The sequence below is a fragment of the Drosophila mojavensis genome, unplaced genomic scaffold, assembly GCF_018153725.1.
Source record: "Drosophila mojavensis isolate 15081-1352.22 unplaced genomic scaffold, ASM1815372v1 contig_19, whole genome shotgun sequence".
Lineage (NCBI taxonomy): Eukaryota > Metazoa > Arthropoda > Insecta > Diptera > Drosophilidae > Drosophila > Drosophila mojavensis.
Window position 1 is genome coordinate 6,574,013 of NW_025318726.1, and position 18,498 is coordinate 6,592,510.

At 41.6% G+C, this 18,498-nt stretch overlaps 1 protein-coding gene across 6 annotated transcripts in view; it reads left to right on the forward strand.

Moving 5' to 3' along the window:
* LOC26527348 (unconventional myosin-VIIa) overlaps positions 1-3,180 on the forward strand; it is a 146,950-nt gene extending 143,770 nt beyond the window's left edge. For all 6 annotated transcript variants that reach the window (XM_044007793.1, XM_044007792.1, XM_044007794.1 and 3 more), the window contains one exon: positions 3,008-3,180. In XM_044007793.1, coding sequence (XP_043863728.1) covers positions 3,008-3,064 — 57 coding nt within the window. In that variant the 3' untranslated portion in view covers positions 3,065-3,180. The remainder of the gene's footprint in view (positions 1-3,007) is intronic.
* The last annotated feature ends 15,318 nt before the right edge of the window (positions 3,181-18,498 follow it).

The following is an 18,498-nucleotide window of genomic DNA, read 5'->3' on the forward strand; positions in this document are numbered from 1 at the left end:
CATTATACCCTGATTTTCCATTTTTAATGGGTTCAGGGTATAATTAAAAGTCTACGCCCATTAGGGGCGTTTCAAATCGGACCTGAAGATATAGTGATTTTTCGAATTCGGCTATATTTTGGACACTATTGATGCTAGAGACCTTAAATTTGGTATATATATGCGGGTTGATCACCCAAGTCCAACGAAGCTAGAGACTTGAAATTTGGAACACATACTCGTGTATATCTCCGATTTATAAAGTGTTAAAATTTTCCCGATCCGCCCACTAGGGGAGTGGCAAATCGGAAAATGCATTTTACGATATACCAGAAATCATGTTTGTTGAAGAGCTAGAAAGCTGAAATTTGGTATGTAGGTCCGCGTTGACCACCCAAGATCACGAGCTATGGCGGATATATCTATGCCCATTGGGGGCGTGGCAAATCGGATAAAACTGTATCTCCTAAAGTTGTAAACCTAGAATGCTGAAATTTTGCAATTCAGCTAATGGTATGATTCTATAAAGTCTGAAGATAAATTATAAGTCTACGCCCATTAGGGGCGTGGCAAATCGGACCTGAAGATATAGTGATTTTTTAAGAGTATGCATGCCAAATTTCGGCTCTCTAGCTCTTGTAACTTCTGAGATCGACGCATACAGACGGACGGACAGACGGACAGGGCTATATCGACTCAGCTCGTCGCGCTGATCAAGAATATATATACTATGTGGGGTCTGCCACGCCTCCTTCTGCCCGTTACATACTTTTTCACAAAACCATTATACCCTGATTTTCCATTTTTAATGGGTTCAGGGTATAATTAAAAGTCTACGCCCATTAGGGGCGTGGCAAATCGGACCTGAAGATATAGTGATTTTTCGAATTCGGCTATATTTTGGACACTATTGATGCTAGAGACCTTAAATTTGGTATATATATGCGGGTTGATCACCCAAGTCCAACGAGCTATGGTAGATATATATCCGACCATAGGGGGCGTGGCTAACCGCAAATGTTTATATCTCCTACAGTTTAAGAGCTAGAAGTTAGCGGAAGCTTCAAATTTAAGTTACTGGTGGCCTCCTCTATCGATGCCCCAAAAATAATTTTTAAGCCTTTTTAGGGGCGTGGCATATCGAAAAATACCCTGTAATTTTCACCTTTTTTGAGTGTAAGAATTCAAATTTTGCATTTAGGTTACCGGTTGCTCGTTCTAAGAACTGGCCAAAAATGAGGAGTCCACGGCCACTAGGGGCGTGGCAGTCGGCATTTATAGTGCCCATATTGCGGCATTTATATGCGTCAGCCATAAATAGGCTTAATAGGCATTGATAGCGCGGAAGGAAACATTTTTATAAAATTAATAAAATATAAAAAAGCTAAAATAACAAAAATTTGCAATTTACAAAAAAGTGTTTTCGCGGGATTTGAACTCGCACCCAAGCCGAATAGTATGTTTGTCCACTAGGGGCGTAGCAATTGGCATTTATAGTGTCCGAATCGCGGACATCTATATATGTACTTGTACATATAATTAAGCTTAATAGATATTCACAATACGGAAAGGAAAATTTTTATGAAATTTAAAAAATATAAAAGAATCTAAATAACTAAAATTTTCAATTTTCAAAAAAGTGTTTTCCGCGGGATTTGAGCTCGCACTCAAGCCGAATAGCATGTTCATGTCAAAATATCTAAAATGAAGATCGCCGGCGCTTCTGCCTATAGCGCCACTGCATCGTTTCGAATAAAAGTAGTTAAAACGAAATCACATTATTGTTATGACGCCATATAACAATGCAAAGGCAAATCAATCGCAACGAGATTCTTAGAATATGCAAGAGTGCCCATTTATGTGTACATACATACACACATACAAGTGAGTGCGTGTATAAGGCTGGAATGCTTGATGCTATGCGTGCAGACTTACATATATATGTACATATGTATGTATGTATGTATTTGCGTATATGAATTTGAGGCCTATTTAAGAAGAAACAAATTTAAACTTATAAAATTATTTGACTAAGAAAAAGAAAAGTATTAAGTGCCATTCATTCAAGCTCGCACCTACCCAATAAAATATCTATCTTATAAAAAACGAAATATGTATGAAAAAAAAAAAAATAATAATAATAATAATAACATCGAAGAGGTTTCTAACCTCCTCTACTCTAACATAATTTGCGTCACCCTTAGCACCCGCGCCACTGCTTTGCTTGATCAGCCAGTTGCTAAAATAGAATAGCTTAATCAGAGTGGCGCTCTCTCTCAAACAAAACTACAGTAACGGCTAGAAAGTCCAGAAATCAATCGAAATTCTAAGAATGTGAGAAGAGGCACGCTTCTGTATATATATTCTTGATCAGGGTGATGAGTTGAGTCGATTTGGCCCTGTCTATCTGTCTGTCCGTCCATCTGTCCGTCTGATCGTATGTATGAACGCGTCGATTTCAGAAGATATAAGAGCTAGAGACTTCAAATTTTTTTAAATGTCCGTAATTACAGAGCGCATATCAAGTTTATCATTAAAAATCGATAAATCATCCCGATCTTTTTTTATCGATAAAAAACCTGATCGAAAACCAGTTATAAAATTATATCTCTAACACCTTTATTGCTAGAATCTCCAAATTTTTTAAATGAATGCTTATATGCAATTTATGCTATTTCGTTTTTTGTTAAAATTTACCCCCCGTATTTCAAAAACTAGAAACTTGTGCTTTGGCAAATACATGCATATTAATGTTATAACTATAATCTGAAAGTTTCATGAAAAAAGTACATCCACAAGTTATTGAATAATTAAGTTCCCATAGTAAGCCCACACTGCAGCCAATGCGTGTTTATGCGTGCGTACGTATGTCTGCGTGTGTGCGTGTATGTGTGCGTTGAAATAATTATTGAAATATCAGTTGCTCGAAGGGTTCAGGGGATCTCGTAGGCGAGCAGTCTCGACTAGAGCTTTCTTACTTGTTTTATAAATTTATATATTATTAACATAATTTATTTTTATTTTTCAGGCTTTCCAGATAGCAACGCTTATAAATGAATACTCTGAAATAGTGAAAAGGCGATGAATTCCCATTTAAATCAATAAATTGTCACACCAACGTGTTCCATATATTAAGACGATCAGTTAAAATTGGACCTTATAGCTAATTATTAATAAAAATTGTATTATTTAATAAAGAAATTACATTTTTTAATGAATATAATATATACAGCTAATATTAATAAAAAACTGTATTATTTAATAAAGAAATAACATGTTTGTAATGAATATAATATATTCAAATGCATTTTCTGATATGCCAGAAATCATATTAATTAAAGAGCTAGAAATATGAAATTTTTATACCCTGAACCCATTTTCAATGGGAAATCAGGGTATAATGGTTTTGTTGAAATGTATGTAACAGGCAGAAGGAGGCGTGGCAGACCCCATAAAGTATATATATTCTTGATCAGGGTGCTGAGCTGAGTTGATATGGCCCTGTCCATCTGTCTGTCCGTCTGTCTGTCTGTCCGTCCGTCCGTCTGTCAGTATGTTTGAACGCGTCGATTTCCGAAGATATAAGAGCTAGAGACTTCAATTTTTTTTTTAAATGACCGTATATACAGCGCGGTTGACAATTTTGCCTTTAAAATTCGATCAATCATCCCGTTATGTTTTTATACTCATTCACGAAAGTGAATCAGTATATTGGTTTTGTGCAATGTCCGTCTTGCTGTCCGTCCGTCTGTCCGTCCGTCCGTCTGTCCGTCTGTCCGTATGAACGCAATCTATTTCGGCGCTATTGAAGCTAGAGACTTGAAATTTGAAACATATACTCGTGTATATCTCCGATTTATAAAGTGTTAAAATTTTCCAGATCCGCCCACTAGGGGCGTGGCAAATCGGAAAATGCATTTTCCGATATGCCAGAAAGGATATTAATTGAAAAGCTAGAAAGCTGAAATTTGGAATATAGATCCGCATCGACCGCCCAAGATCACGAGCTATGGCGGATATATATCCGCCCATTGGGGGCGTGGCAAACCGGATAAAACTGTATCTCCAAGAGTTTTACAGCTAGAGCGCTGGAATTTTGCACGGCAGCTAATGTTATGATTCTATATAGTCAAAGTACAAATTATAAGTCTACGCCCATTAGGGGCGTGGCAAATCGGACCTGAAGATATAGTGATTTTTTTAATTCTGCTATATTTTGGACACTATTGATGCCAGAGACCTCAAATTTTATACATATACTCGGCTGATCACCCAAGACCAAAAACCTGTGTCGGATATATGTCCGCCCACAGGGGGCGTGGCAAACCGTAAAAAGTTTATATCTCCGAAAGTATAATAGCTAGAAGCTTCAAATTTAGATAGTTAAGTTACGAGTAACCTCCTCTATCGATGACCTGAAAATAATTTTTACGCCTTTTTAGGGGCGTGGCATATCGAAAAATACCCTGTAATTTTCACCTTTTTTGAGGGTAAGCATTCAAAATTTGCAGTTAAGGTACCGTTATCTCGTTCTAAGAACTGACAAAAAATGAGGTGTCTACGCCCAATAGAGCAAATCGGGAAAAACCGCACTTTCTACAGTATTAGAGCGAAACTTAGCAACTAAACTGCTAATGGGATGTGAATGAGTATTCCGCAGTCGGTTACGCTCGACTGCAACGTTCTTACTTGTTATTGAGTAAAAACCTTCAAGTTCAAGTCAGATGCCACTATGGCTAATGATTTTTAATTTTTTTTTAAATTTCTCAAATATTTAATGTAATATGTAGATCATATGCTGAAAGTTTAATTAAATTCCGTTCAGTCAAAAATTAATAAAAAATAATCAAATATTTGGCCATTAACAAACGCACGTGCAGCAGCTACAAAAGTATCGTGTACGTGTGCACACATTCATTCAAACTTCTGGAACATTCTTTGAATCACATCAGCTGTTAGTTTGGTTTAGTTTTGGTAGATGGCGCTGCATCAGTGAATCTATTTAAGTTTTGCCAGTCCAGCTTGCCGAAATAAGGTGGCGTAGCGTGTTAGCTGCATGACGCTCGATTGAGAAGTCACGGGTTCGAGTCCCGAGCGGTGCGAGTTATATTAACTTTTTCAATTGTTTCAAAATATTTTTATGTTTTATCAAATGGGTTTTGTACTTCATTTATATATTTAAATACATCGAAATTGAAATTTTAGCCATACTAAATGGGCGTAGCGTGTTAGCTGCATGACGCTCGATTGAGAAGTCGCGGGTTCGAGTCCCGAGCGGTGCGAGTTGTATTAACTTTTTCAATTGTTTCAAAATATTTTTACGTTTTATTAAATGAGTTTTGTACTTCATTTATATATTTAAATACATTGAAATTGAAATTTTAGCCATACTAAATGGGCATTTTTATACCCATTTTCAATGGGAAATCAGGGTGTAATGGTTTTGTTGAAATGTATGTAACAGGCAGAAGGAGGCGTGGCAGACCCCATTAAGTATATATATTCTTGATCAGGGCGACGAGCTGAGTCGATTTGGCCCTGTCCGTATGTCTGTCCGTCCGTCTGTCTGTCTGTCCGTCTGTCCGTATGTATGAACGCGTCGATTTCAGAAGATATAAGAGCTAGAGACTTGAATTTTTAAATGACCGTATATACAGCGCGGACGTCGAGTTTGCTTTTAAAATTCGATAAATCATCCCGTTATGTTTTTATCGAGTAAAAACATTCAATTTCAAATCAGCTGCCACTATAGGTAATTGTGAATGATTTTTCTTTTTTTTTAAATTTCTCAAATATTCAATATAATATGTAGATCATATGCTGAAAGTTTCATTAAATTCCGTTCAGTCAAAAATTAATAAAAAATAATCAAATATTTGGCCAATTAACAAACGCAGGTGCAGCAGCTACAACAGCATCGTATGCGTGTGCACACATACATTAAAACTTCTTCTAGACATTCTTTGAATCACATCAGCTGTTAGTTAGTTGAGTTTTGGTAGATGGCGCTACAGCAGTGAAGGCCAGCGCCACTAGCAGGAGTGGGGTGGCCTAGTGTGTTAGCTGCATGACGCTCGATCGAGAAGTCGCGGTTCGAATCCCGATCGATGCAACTGATGTTAATTTTTTTTAATTGTTTCAAAATATTTTTATATTTTCATAAATGAGTTTTCTATTTAATTTATATTTTTAGATACACCGAAATTGAAATTTTAACCATACTTTATGTGCGTTTTTAATAGTTTGGTTATTCTAGCAGATTCTTAGAATCACATCAGCAGTTAGTTTCGATTAGTTTTGATAGATGGCGCTGCAGCAGTGAATCTTTTTTAGTTTTGCCAGCGCCACCAGCAGGAATGAGGTGGCGTAGTGTGTTAGCTGCATGACGCTCGATCGAGAAGTTGTAGTTCGAATCACAATGACCGTATATACAGCGCGGACGTCGAGTTTGCTTACATTCGTTGAATCACATCAGCTGTTAGTTTCGTTTAGTTTTGGTAGATGGCGCAGCAGCAGTGAATCTATTTGAGTTTTGCCAGCGCCACTAGTAGGAGTGGGGTGGCCTAGTGTGTTAGCTGCATGATGATCGATCGAGCAGCCGCGGTTCGAATCCCGATCGGTGCAACTGATGTTAACTTTTTTAATTGTTTCAAAATATTTGTATATTTTATTAAATGAGTTTGGTATTTTATTTATATTTTTAAATACATCGAAATTGAAATTTCAGCCATACTAAATGGGCATTTTTATTTGTTGGGTTCAGGGTAGTATCTAGTCGAGCACTCTCGACTAGAGTTTTCTTACTTGTTTTTAAATGACCGTATATACAGCGCAGACGTCGAGTTTGCTTTTAAAATTCGATAAATCATCCCGTTATGTTTTTACCGAGTAAAAACATTCAAGTTCAAATCAGTTGCCACTAATTGTAATTGTGAATGATTTTTCTTTTTTTTTTTAAATTTCTCAAATATTCAATATAATATGTAGATCATATGCTGAAAGCTCCATTAAATTCCGTTCAGTCAAAAATTAAAATGTATGTACATTCCAAAGCACATGTCTCTAGTACTTGAAATACGCCTTTTACAAAGGTGATGGTGAGGGGGTGAATTTAAGGGTGGGGGGTAAATAACAATAAAAATCGAAACAAGTAAGAAGACTCTAGTCGAGACTGCTCGACTAGGAGATACCCTGAACCCTCTAATCTGATATTCTAATCAGTCTGCACTTCTTTTCGAGAAACATACATACACACACACGTATTAGAACGCGCTCTGCTAACTGCGCAGTAAGCAGCGACTGCGCTTGGGCTGCGCTGCAGTGTGGGCAACATTATAAGGATTTATTTGTTGAATATTTTAATTTCTAGACGTACAATCTTAATGAAACTTTCAGAACATAATCATAATATTCAAATATATGTACATTCCAAAGCACAAGTTTCTAGTACTTGAAATACGCCTTTTACAAAGGTGAAGGTGAGGGGGTGGATATAGGGGTGGGGGTAAATTACCACAAAAATCGAAATTATATAAAATACATATAAACCTACATTTAAAATTTGCAAGCTCTAGCTCTAAAGGTGTAGGAGATATAATTAAATAACTAGCTTTCGATAAGGATTTTGATCGATAATAAAATATCGGGAGTAGTTATCGATATATAAAGAACAACTTGATATGCGCGTGATATACACGGACCTAGGAAAAAAATTCAAGAATTCAAGTCTCTAGCTCTTATATCTTCTGAAATCGACGCGTTCATACATACGGACGGACAGACGGACGGACAGACGGACGGACAGACGGACGGACAGACGGACGGACAGGACCAAACCGACTTAGCTCGTCGCCCTGATCAAGAATATATATACTTTGTGGGGTCTGCCACGCCTCCTTCTGCCTGTTACATACTTTTAACAAAACCATTATACCCTGATTTTCAATGGGTTCAGGGTATAACAAGTAAGAAAGCTCTAGTCGAGACTACTCGAATACGAGATCCCCTGAACCCTTGGAGTAATAGCTATTACAATAATTTTTCGCGTCTATCAGCTTACACAAGAAACACGCACACACACACACACACACACACACACACACACACGCACGCACACACAGGCATACATACACACACATACATACACACACACATACATACACAGGTTCGAGTTGCGTTTTCACGGAGTGCGGTCGATGTCATCGTGATCCATCGTAGACAATAGCTTGAACTGTGTTTTCCCCTGTGAAAGTGGAAAGAACTGAAGTCAACGTGTTTGCTGTGGGCGCGGCGTACCCAGCGACCTCAAAAAAACTACCAGAGACTTACTGCGCGGCGCTTCGTGGAATTCCCAAGCGGTATAATTCGGTGGTGCAAGAGAGGGGGGGCGATAGCGTCATTGTTTTGGCGTCAGGGCTTCTTTCCTTTCCTTGTCTTTTGTGGGCGCGTAAATTTTGTTACTTTAGGCGTCACACTTGCGCAATAATAAAAATCAGGTGCATTCACTCTAACAGCTGTTAGTAGTGCTGGAAATTGCATCGGGCAATCAGCTGCTCACTAACGTTGGTGAGTTGCTAAGCCTTAGCAAAGACAGCAACCTAGCTGCTGGAGTGAAGTAGCAGTTATTAAAAGTAGTGCATACTTTCGGGCTCTCACTGTAGTCAAGTTGAGTTTAAATTACTGCGGGTTGTAAGCTCAGATTATATTATTAGCCATTGCCCACTACAGGCTTCACGCCGTGGTAGTCGGAGCAGAAATGGATGCCATGATGGAGGACGAGCTGCAAGCTTTTGCGCGTCGTTCCTCGTTGCAGCGATCGCCGCAGCAACAACAGAGGGCGTTGGCGCAGCCGTCGACTTCTAATCAGGCTCCAGTGGCTGAGTGCCAGGCACCCAAGTCATTAAAAGAAGCGTTAGCTCAAATAGGAGCTACACTAGAGGGTTTGTCTGCCTTATTTGGGGGTCAGCGGCATATAAATGCCTTAATGAGAGAGGAGCTGGCTAGGCTGGTCAGCCTTCACAAGACGGCCGAAGCGATCTGCAACCGTTCGGTTAAAAACTGTGAGGTGCAGACCACGCCACTCAAAAAAGTAGGCGAAAATGTTAAGGCAGCGAGCATTAGTGCTACAGTAGGTAGCAATACTCCCAAGCGGTCGAGGGAAGTTGCCTCCGAACAGAGGAAAACTCCCTCAAAAAAGCCGAGGCCCAATAGAAGTGCAGCGAACCCAAAAGAACCCATGGCTCTACGGGCTGCAGCTGAAACTCCAAACCAGGCCGCTCGACAGACAAACCAGAGTAGCTGGACAGTCGTTAAGGGGCGAAAGCCTATGCAAAAACGTCCCAGGACTGACGCGATTGCGTTGCAGCTATGCGGACATGCTTCGTGTAGTTAAAAGCGACCCAAATTTGAAGCATGTGAGCAGCGACGTTCAAGGCATTAGGAAGACAGCTAAGGGGGACCTTTTATTGCAACTGAGTAGGAAGCCGGAGCATAGCGCTGAATCGGCTCAAGTTGAGATTCGCGATCTAGATGAGTTAGCGACGAAAGAGGAGATCTTGGAGGCAATTAGGGTGGAGTTGAAGGATAGCTCACTCCCCATTGAGGCTATCAAATCGCTTCGGCCAGCTTTTGGTGGACAGCAAAGAGCTACGGTTGCTCTTCCAATTGGAAAAGCTAAAACTCTGCTCGAGCTGTCCAAAATTAGAATAGAATGGGTAGTTTGCCGTATCCGAGCCGTGGAGCAGCCTAAACGCTGTTTCAAGTGCCTCGATTACGGTCATATGGCAGAAAACTGCGGCAGCGACTGTGACTTAAAGGGCGCCTGTTTCAGGTGTGGAGAGATGGGTCACAGTGCCAAAGCATGCACCAAGTCACCAAAATGTAGCCTCTGCATCCGGAAAGGTGAAAAGCAGACGGACCATTCAGCAGGCAGCTTCAAGGCCCATCTTACCGTGAAGCTGCTCGTAAAATGAAATGTTAAGATTTTTGCAGCTTAACTTAAATCATTGTGTTGCTGCCCAAGATCTTCTAGAGCAGACCATTAGGGAAAAATGTATAGATGTAGCTTTTCTCAGTGAGCCTCACCACTGTAGATCCAGCTGCCCTAGGACATGGTCAACAGACGTTAATGGCAAAGCTGCGTTGTGGGTATGCGGCAACTAAACGAACGTACTTTCGAATGTTAAGTCATTCAATGGGTTCGTACGTGGCCGATATGGTAGCTTGTGGCTTTACAGTTGCTATCTGGCCCCCAGCATGCAGCTCAGTGAATTCACGACGGTGCTCGACGAGCTTGCCGAGGATGCTAGGGGTCGGAAGGCCATTATAGCTGTAGATTTTAACTCCTGGGCGTTAGAATGGGGTAGCCTCACAACAAATGCCAGAGGTCGTATCCTACTGGAGATCTTCGCGACACTAGATGTTGCACTGCTCAACACTGGCCATGAGTACACCTTCAGTCGGGCGGGATACGGGTCTGTTATCGACATTACTTTTGTCACTTCATCCCTCTTTCGGGGAGCAACATGGAGCCATTGCGATAGCTATACAGGCAGCGATCATACGGCACTTCTGTTCACAATAGGTGAGCCACCTGCCAGGGCGTCAACATTGTGGAGGGAGTCGTATCGGCTAGATACTTTTGATCTCGCGGTCTTTTCAGAGGCCATTCAGTCTCTGGGTACAATTGGTAATGCTGAGGCCAGAGCATGCCAAATGGTAGCCCAAATACAGAGTGCCTGCAATAGCAGCATGTTACGCCGCAAGCAGTTCCCGCGACAACATGAGCCTACGTATTGGTGGAATACGCAAATAGGTGACATTCGGGCAAGCAAAAGAGAATGTTTTTTACAGTTGTGCGACTCAGCCGAATATGACCCTTGGGGCAGGGCATATAAGATAGTAGTTAAAAGACTATACGCAGGTAGACAGGTGCAGCCTACGGATCGTCTGTAGCTTAAATCGATTGTGGAAACACTCTTTCCAGAAAGTTTAAGCTCCATTCACGCCCCTGAGTCCGAGTCTGCTGATCAGGGCTCAACGAGCACTGAAATTGTTTTAGTTACAGAGGAAGAAATATCAGTAGTTCTCCGAGGTCTTAGAACCAACACAGCTCCAGGGCCGGACGGGATCCCAAATCGTGCGCTAAAGCTATCCCTCGCCTTGCACCCAAGTACGTTCGCCGAATTATTTAACGAATGCCTGATCCAAGAGACGTTCCCGACAAAATGGAAAGCCCAGAATCTGGTATTGCTACCCAAGGCTGGCAAACCACCAGATGAGCCATCTTCGTACAGACCGATCTGTCTCTTAGACACCATGGGAAAGGTGTTTGAGAAACTGATCTGCTCTAGGCTGGAGACTGCGATTGCAAGCGCCGGAGGCCTGTCACCAAACCAATTTGGATTCCGGAAGGCCCGGTCAACAACGGACGCGCTTAACAAAGTTGTCGGTCTGGCCACTTCCGCTATTCAAGGCACCAGATGGAGGCACGGGACGAAGGAATACTGCATCATCGCGACCCTGGATGTAAGGAATGCTTTCAACACAGCTAGTTGGGATATGATACTGAATGCGCTGTCACAATATAATATCCCTAAATATCTAAGAGAGATAATAAAGAGCTACTTCAGAGGAAGAACACTGGTATACAACACGAGTAAGGGTCCCCAAACTCATACAGTGTCGGCTGGAGTACCCCAAGGCTCAGTGCTGGGGCCTCTCCTATGGAACATCATGTACGACGGCGTACTGCGCTTGGAACTACCAGCAGGCGCGCACACCATTGGCTTTGCTGATGATGTAGCTGTCGTAGCCATAGGAAAGGAGCTCAAAGATACAGAAGATATGTGCAGCGAAAGTATCAATCGCATACGAAGCTGGTTGACAGGAGCTGGGCTCGAGCTAGCGGCACACAAGACCGAAGTTGTACTAGTCAGCAGTCGCAAAAGAGTGGAAACTGCCTATATAAAGATCGGCAGCGTCACCATTGCGTCAAAGATGGCGATAAGATATCTTGGTGTCATGATAGACACAAGATTAACTTTCCGCGAGCACTTAGAATATGTGCATAAAAAGGCAGCTGATTCTTGTAGAGCTCTCTCGAGAATCATGCTTAACACGCGGGGACCTAAACAGCAACGACGTCTCCTCCTAATGAGCGTCATTAGGTCTGTCATCCTCTATGCTGCGCCAATATGGGCAAGAGCGATGGCAACGCCGAGCTACAGCCGAGGCATTTGCGCGATCTACCGGCTGAGCGCAATCAGAGTCAGCTGTGCTTTCAGGACTATCTCCGATGACGCGGCGCTCGTCATAGCCGGTATGGTGCCACTGGAGTATTTGGTCGCCGAAGCCGTGGAGCGGAATTCGCACGGGCCTACGCGACTCAACGCTGTCAGGGCGAACAGCATCGCACGATGGCAAAGAAGGTGGAATAGCTCAGCTAAAGGGCGGTGGACGCACAAGCTCATCCCGGAGCTTGAACCATGGGTTAACCGCAAACATGGCGAGGTTAACTTCTACCTTACGCAGAGGCAGTGGGCCGCTCCATCAGAGCGGACAACTTAGTCAACGCCATGCTGGAATCGGAGGAAGCTTGGGAACTAACAAGCACCTTCGCGGCCACGGTGATGATGGAGCTCCGCAGAGTCGAGCGACTGAGAAGACGAGCTGTCCCAGGCTAAGGTAGCGCATAGTGCTTGCGAAGCAATGCACGCAACTTGCAATTTGTTATATAATTTTGTCAATAAATGAATATAAAAAAAAAAAACAAAAAAAAACAAGTAAGAAGACTCTAGTCGAGACTGCTCGACTAGGAGATACCCTGAACCCTCTAATCTGATATTCTAATCACTCTGCACTTCTTTTCGGCACACGTACATACACATCTACGTATTAGAACGCGCTCTGCTAACTGCGCAGTAAGCAGCGACTGCGCTTGGGCTGCGCTGCAGTGTGGGCAACATTATAAGGATTTATTTGTTGAATATTTTAATTTCTAGACGTACAATCTTAATGAAACTTTCAGAACATAATCATAATATTCAAATATATGTACATTCCAAAGCACAAGTTTCTAGTACTTGAAATACGCCTTTTACAAAGGTGAGGGTGAGGGGGTGGATATAGGGTTGGGGGGTAAATTACAACAAAAATCGAAATTATATAAAATGCATATAAGTCTACATATAAAATTTGGAAGCTCTAGCTCTAAAGGTGTAGGAGGTATAATTAAATAACTAGCTTTCGATAAGGTTTTTGATCGATAATAAATTATCGGGAGCAGTTATCGATATAAAAAGAAAAACTTGATATGCGCGTGATATACACGGACCTAGGAAAAATTAATTAATAATTTCAAGTCTCTAGCTCTTATATCTTCTGAAATCGACGCGTTCATACATACGGACGGACGGACGGACGGACGGACGGACAGACAGACGGACAGGGCCAAATCGACTTAGCTCGTCGCCCTGATCAGGAATATATATACTTTGTGGGGCGCTGTTTGTGGCAATGTTGCTTCTCTTTTCGGAAATTAATAACCGGGCCTGAGAGAAAGCCCTTTCAGACGAAGCACTGCTGGCGGGAATGCATAAAATTTTACAAATTTAAAAAGTAGTGGATAATGTTCTTTATTTAAATTCCACCACTCTAAAACGTTAAACCCATCTGAGTAAAAAACTTTGAGAGACATGTATGTATGAAGTTCAGAGTTAATACATTCAGTTAAATTGTCACTATAAACTGGCATTTCGTCAATATATACTTCTTGCTCCTCTGTCATTTTCAATATTGTTTGGTCAGAGTCACTTCCTAACCAATAGTTTGCCATTAATTCTTTACACTGTTCAACTATTCGTTCTTTTTCAGCGTTACTCAAGCTAACCAATCTGTTTGTGGGGGGAAATAAAAACAAAGCAATTTTGTGATAGTCCGTAATATAAGGATCCACAACGGTTTGAAGTAGGCTAGTTAAAGAAGATTTTAATTGGCTAGCTAAACCAGTATCGCTTGAGTCAACTTTAGTTTTTCTTTTAAAAAAATGTATGTATGGTATGACTGAATGTAGTGTCGAATAGTCTTCTCCTTCCAATGTTTTTGAAGTCCGTTCAAAATGTTCTAAAATTTTTACAATAGATTTAACATTGTCAATGCTTACATTATCCAAGCGAAAAATTTCATTTTTCTCTTTAAAAATTGTAGTGATTTTTTCCCAGTTTTGTGATAATGAAAAAAAAGTGTAATACACTGTATTCCACCTAGTCTGACAAAAACTTTTGAGAGATACATTGAGTTGGGAATTTATCCCAGATTTTTTAAAATATTTTACTATCTTGTTACAATTGAGTAACAGGTCAGATAGTTCTAAAATATCTTTAAATGCTTTCTCCACAACATTATTTAATAGGTGATTTATGCAATGAATGTGACTGCCACTTTTAAATGCGTTAATCATGTTGGAGCCTCGGTCAGTGACTGCTATGGCTTTGTCGTCATCCATTGCCAAATTATAATCATTCAAAATTTTTGTGATTTTATTATTAATGTTTGCGCCTAAAATAATAAACATTATTTCAAAAGAGCTATTGGAATATTAATCAAGCTATTCTACCTGTATTTGATTCATCTCCCATCGACTTCAGTGCTAGCAGGCGGGTGAGCATTGCACCGTCTCTAATATAGTGCACTGTGCACGATATATATGATCTCTTTAGGAACTCGTCCGTCCAGATATCAGATGTGATGCTATAGCCGGATGTTTTTGCTTTAATAACATCTGCTTTTATATTTTGAAACTCTAAATTGTAGAGCTCTGACACATTTCTCGAGATTGTCGACGGGTGGGGAGTAATTTCATCTATATTTACTCCACTACCATATTTTGCTCCAACTTTAGTAAATATTGCAAGTAATTTCGTTAACCCATCGTTAACCCATCGTCTTTGATGATATTAAAGGGCCGACAATTTTTGACGGTCCATTCAGTAGCAGCTTCTAAAATAAGCTTTTTGGTTTCTGGATCGACACGTGTTACAGGGACGTCTGTTTCAGTTAACGAGTTCTTTGCTGCTACACAACATTTGTGTTTAACTAAATTGGAAGTACAATTAGAGTACTTCAGAATTTTGAAACATTTTTTGCATCCAACAATATTTTTTAATTCTTCTCCATTCTCATCCATTACCATCCCTAGCGTATTCCATACTTCACTCCGTCCTCTTTTGTTCTTAAATTTATATATTCCTTCCAGCAATTTGTTCTTGATCGCATCATATTGCTGGATGGTATGTGAGTTTGCCAATATTCCATGCTAATTTGAAAGCAATACATATTTATGTACAGTGGTCCATCAGTAAATAAATATCAACAATCATAATTGTAATTAAATCATACTTACATTTTCGGAATTAGTTTCAAAATTTTCTTCAATGTTCATTTTAGCACGCACAAAAAAGCGACCCAAACTTAACAACTCACAGAAAGAAATTAAAGGAAAGCAAAAAAAAAAAAAAAAAACAGTTAACCGAAAGAGATTGAAGGAAAGCAGAAATCAAGGCATTGACAATTTTGTATGTATTTACAGCATACATCGTAATTTCGCACGCATACATACATGCATACATGGCGAAAATTTGTAAATAGTGATGCCAGTTTATGCTATTTACTATAAAATTCGTTATAGCCTATAGCCATAAATCTAGCAATCATAAATCTTTTCAAGTTCATATAGTACTCAATATTGCAGCATATTACTGAGTAGACTATAAAACATTGTGCATTTCAGCAAAAAAGAAAAAAATGTTAGTTTCTAAACATATCAGTTAGTTTTTATAATCTAGGTTGCATTTATTTTCAATTTTTAGCCAATTCTAGCCTGATTTTGCTCAGCAACGGCGCTCAAAGCAGAGTAAAAGTACCGTACGATTTTTTTTGACGTTACTCGCTTTTCGTTTTGTTTCGTCTCGTTTGTCAAGGTTTTTGTTTTACTCTGCTTAAAGCGAAGGAAGTAAAGTAAAACAGAATACTTGGCGACTTCGAGTACCATTCGTTTCGTTTTGCAGCAATGCTTGGTGTGCTCAAACACTTGCAAGTATCAGTATATTTGGAAGACGACCACAAGCAAGCATACCCATGCAGGCCTCTAAAGCATACATTAACAAGTAAGAAAGCTCTAGTCGAGACTGCTCGACTACGAGATCCCCTGAACCCTTGGAGCAATAGATATTTCAATAATTTTTCGCGACTTTCAGCTTACACAAGAAACACGCACACACACACACACACACGTACGCACACACAGTTGCGTTTTCACGGAGTGCGGTCGATGTCATCGTGGTCCATCGTAGACAATAGCTTGAACTGTGTTTTCCCCTGTGAAAGTGGAAAGAACTGAAGTCAACGTGTTTGCTGTGGGCGCGGCGTACCCAGCGACCTCAAAAAACTACCAGAGACTTACTGCGCGGCGGTTCGTGGAATTCCCAAGCGGTATAATTCGGTGGTGCAAGAGAGGGGGGGCGATAGCGTCAGTGTTTTGGCGTCAGGGCTTCTTTCCTTTCCTTGTCTTTTGTGGGCGCGTAAATTTTGTTACTTTAGGCGTCACACTTGCGCAATAAGAAAAATCAGGTGCATTCACTCTAACAGCTGTTAGTAGTGCTGGAAATTGCATCGAGCAATCAGCTGCTCACTAACGTTGGTGAGTTGCTAAGCCTTAGCAAAGACAGCAACCTAGCTGCTGGAGTGAAGTAGCAGTTATTAAAAGTAGTGCATACTTTCGGGCTCTCGCTTTAGTCAAGTTGAGTTTAAGTGATTGCGGGTTGTAAACTCAGATTATTTTAGTAGCCATTGCCCACTACAGGCTTCACGCCGTTGTAGTCGGAGCAGAAATGGATGCCATGATGGAGGACGAGCTGCAAGCTTTTGCGCGTCGTTCCTCGTTGCAGCGATCGCCGCAGCAACAACAGAGGGTGTTGGCGCAGCCGTCGACTTCTAACCAGGCTCCAGTGGCTGAGTGCCAGGCACCCAAGTCACTAAAAAGAAGCGTTAGCTCAAATAGGAGCTACACTAGAGGGTCTGTCTGCCTTATTTGGGGGTCAGCGGCATATAAATGCCTTAATGAGAGAGGAGCTGGCTAGGCTGGTCAGCCTTCACAAGACGGCCGAAGCGTTCTGCAACCGTTCGGTTAAAAACTGCGAGGTGCAGACCACGCCACTCAAAGTAGGCGAAAACGTTAAGGCAGCGAGCATTAGTGCTACAGTAGGTAGCAATACTCCCAAGCGGTCGAGGGAAGTTGCCTCCGAACAGAGGAAAACTCCCTCAAAAAAGCCGAGGCCCAATAGAAGTGCAGCGAACCCAAAAGAACCAATGGCTCTACGGGCTACAGCTGAATCTGAAACTTCAAACCAGGCCGCCCGACAGACAAACCAGAGCAGCTGGACAGTCGTCAAAGGGCGAAAGCCTATGCAAAAACGTCCCAGGACTGACGCGATTGCGATTTCAGGCGTAGGGGGTTGCAGCTACGCGGACATGCTTCGTGTAGTTAAAAACGACCCAAATTTGAAGCATCTGAGCAGCGACGTTCAAGGCATTAGGAAGACAGCTAAGGGGGACCTTTTACTGCAACTGAGTAGGAAGCCGGAGCATAGCGCTGAGGCTCTGCACGAAGCTGTAGGCAAGGCCTTGGGAGACCGAGCGGTAGTTAAAACACTTACCGAATCGGCGCAAGTTGAGATTCGCGATTTAGATGAGTTAGCGACCAAAGAGGAGATCTTGGAGGCAATTAGGGTGGAGTTGAAGGATAGCTCACTCCCCATTGAGGCTATCAAATCGCTTCGGCCAGCTTTTGGTGGACAGCAAAGAGCTACGGTTGCTCTTCCAATTGGGAAAGCTAAAACTCTGCTCGAGCTGTCCAAAATTAGAATAGGATGGGTAGTTTGCCGTATCCGAGCCGTGGAGCAGCCTAAACGCTGTTTCAAGTGCCTCGATTACGGTCATATGGCAGCAAACTGCGGCAGTGACTGTGACTTAAAGGGCGCCTGTTTCAGGTGTGGAGAAATGGGTCACAGTGCCAAAGCATGCACCAAGCCACCAAAATGTAGCCTCTGCATCCGGAAAGGTGAAAAGCAGACGGACCATTCAGCAGGCAGCTTCAAGTGCCCATCTTACCGTGAAGCTGCTCGTAAAATGAAATGTTAAGGTTTTTGCAGCTTAACTTAAATCATTGTGTTGCTGCCCAAGATCTTCTAGAGCAGACCATTAGGGAAAAATGTATAGATGTAGCTTTTCTCAGTGAGCCTCACCACTGTAGAACCAGCTGCCCTAGGACATGGTCAACAGACGTTAATGGCAAAGCTGCGTTGTGGGTATGCGGCAACTCAACGAACGTACTTTCGAATGTTAAGTCATTCAATGGGTTCGTACGTGGCCGATATGGTAGCTTGTGGCTTTACAGTTGCTATCTGGCCCCCAGCATGCAGCTCAGTGAATTCACGACGGTGCTCGACGAGCTTGCCGAGGATG